Source organism: Amblyomma maculatum, chromosome 1 (assembly GCF_055883805.1).
Source record: "Amblyomma maculatum isolate TAMU_Amacu chromosome 1, ASM5588380v1, whole genome shotgun sequence".
Taxonomy (NCBI): domain Eukaryota; kingdom Metazoa; phylum Arthropoda; class Arachnida; order Ixodida; family Ixodidae; genus Amblyomma; species Amblyomma maculatum.
In genome coordinates, this window is record NC_139344.1 from 407,077,223 (window position 1) to 407,079,496 (window position 2,274).

The 2,274-nt window shown below is 49.5% G+C and overlaps 1 protein-coding gene across 1 annotated transcript; it reads right to left on the reverse strand.

Moving 5' to 3' along the window:
* Positions 1 to 249: 249 nt before the first annotated feature.
* Positions 250 to 1,836, reverse strand: LOC146208824 (uncharacterized). Its single transcript, XM_084579391.1, has one exon. It carries the CDS (start codon positions 1,834 to 1,836, stop codon positions 250 to 252), a length of 1,587 nt encoding a protein of 528 aa, XP_084435517.1.
* Between the last annotated feature and the right edge of the window lie 438 nt (positions 1,837 to 2,274).

The window sequence follows — 2,274 nt, forward strand, 5'->3', positions numbered from 1 at the left end:
AAATTTCAACCCGGCTCCTTGTTTAACTTGCAGCAGTAAGAATATATAACCACAGTTTAACGCTTTCTCTACTCGTGCCTTCATGCGCTTAATGAAAACAAGTTATGACACTATTTCAAAATAGGGTATATTATATGAAACAAAATGTTGAGCGCAGAATTCGCCGTTAAGTGGCGTTCTGCGCTGTTGGCGATGTAGAAGCAGTTGATCTGTGACAGTTTTTTTCTGGTGGAGAACAAGTTAGCTCTTTTAGTATGGTTTCCTAAAATAATTTTGGGGGCCCTGGCGACTCACAGGACAGTACATAGCTTCCGCAGGCGAAGTGTCCTTCGTGCAGTCCTTTGTGAGGTGTACTGGGGTACCGTTGAGCCGGGATGCGAGCGTTTTGGGAGAACCAGTGATTTCCGTTGTCCGGCGTTCAACAGGGCACTCTCCTTCTCCCCTCATGCCGTCGGTACGGTATTCACGATGACAAGACTGAAAGACATTCGCCATGCTTTCCTGCACATGTTGCATGACTCTGGACCACATTTCAGATCTGGTTCTCGGAGGGTATCCTAAAGACGGCCTGTCCAGTCCATTCGCACGGATTGCCGTAAGGCGTTCGACAAGTTCGTAGCAAGCGGTGGAAAACCATTCTACCAGGCTGCTTATAATGGGAGGTAGCGTATCTTCTAGTTTGTCCTCAGTCTGTACATCCTTGTCGCGAAGTCTCGCGTCCATGTGTTTGTTATCATGTGTCTGTGAAGACGCATGAGAGCTCCCCAAGTTCTGAGTCTGAAACGTTCCCACAGCTCGTCGTGGAAATGATGGGCTGAGCGCGTCCATCCACACATTTTGGCATGGGGAAACATACATCTCTCTGAATTCTTCAGCCGCTTTTGACTGTAGCTCCCGGGCAGCCGGCTGATATCCTTGGTGCACAGTTCGAGGAGGTAGCAATCGGTAAATGGCGTTTAACTCACTGTCATCCCAACCCGCTTGCAATGATGTCTCGCATTCATGACATCTAACAAACCTCTTTCTGTCAACGGCCGGTAGGTGGCGAATGGTTACAGATTCCTCCATGCAGCTCAACCGCGATCCTGGCACTGGCTCCTTTACGCTGCAGGTACGGTCAGCAACGCCTCTTCCAAGTGTGCACTCGCTGCCAAGAAATGTCCTGTCCTCAGCTGCTTCATGGAAGTTCCCAGAAAGACTGGAAGGAATCGTCGTCCTCTTGCGACTTCGTCTAGCCGTTCTTCGCGAAGGCGTGCAGAACTTGCGGGCGTCACTGTCGCAACCACTTACACGTGTTCGGCTGCTCGGGTGCTGGTCCATGTCGGAACACCCCGCCCTAAAAAGCGTCCTACCGCCCTCCGGAGCCGCTCTCCCAATTTCCGGTGAGCACTTCCCGTTCGGTGCTATTAAGCTTTTTTCTCGCTGTGTTGAGGAAACGTCGATGACACCATTCTCTCGCTCAGCAAGATCACCACCCGCTCCTTGTAAGGGTGCAACGCCGTTGTTGACAGGGCTCACCGTTACCATCGAAGGAAGTTGAGCTGGCTTGGAAGAATCACGAAATACCTGAAGTGACTGAAATCGATGAGGCCGCCTCTTTCCGCAGGTCTGGGCACCATTCGGGTTGGTTGCTTGGTCTAGTAACCGCGACAGAGACCCTGGGCTCATGAGATAGGGTGCAGTGCTATGGGCGTCACAGAGACCAGAAATTTTGATTATCGGCGCACTGCCTGCTGAGTCCGTGACCTCGGTGTCGTACACCTCGACGTGAACAGAGTATTCGTCCAAGTCGCTGGTGTCCTCGTCGTCCCCACCGAACGTGCTGCGGCTGCCCATGGCCCCGCAGTTGAGACGGGGTGGACACTCAGCTCAGTGGCGTTCACGTCTTCTTCTTCTTCTTCTCCCTCGTTGTAATGGCACATACCCACATTGGGGGATCGGCCAGAATTCGTTGTAGGTGACATACTATTTTTGATAATGTCGATTTGACTATATGATATAAATAACCTAATAATTGGGAGCTAGTGTTGCTGAAATAACTTGAAATTTTGAGGCGATGTAATAGAAAGCAATGAAAAAAAGGAATAAAATTGTAAATTACTAAAAATAATAAGAAGAGAAAATACAATTCAGACAGCTCAGCGCTAACACACAAATCTTCCAGTAGCAATATTATAATTATGAAGTAATTCACACATCGGTTTTAGGGCATACCCTTTGACGGTTGCACCAAAGGAGAGGAGGACAGGAACTGTAAATGGCAGTCCTAGGCGA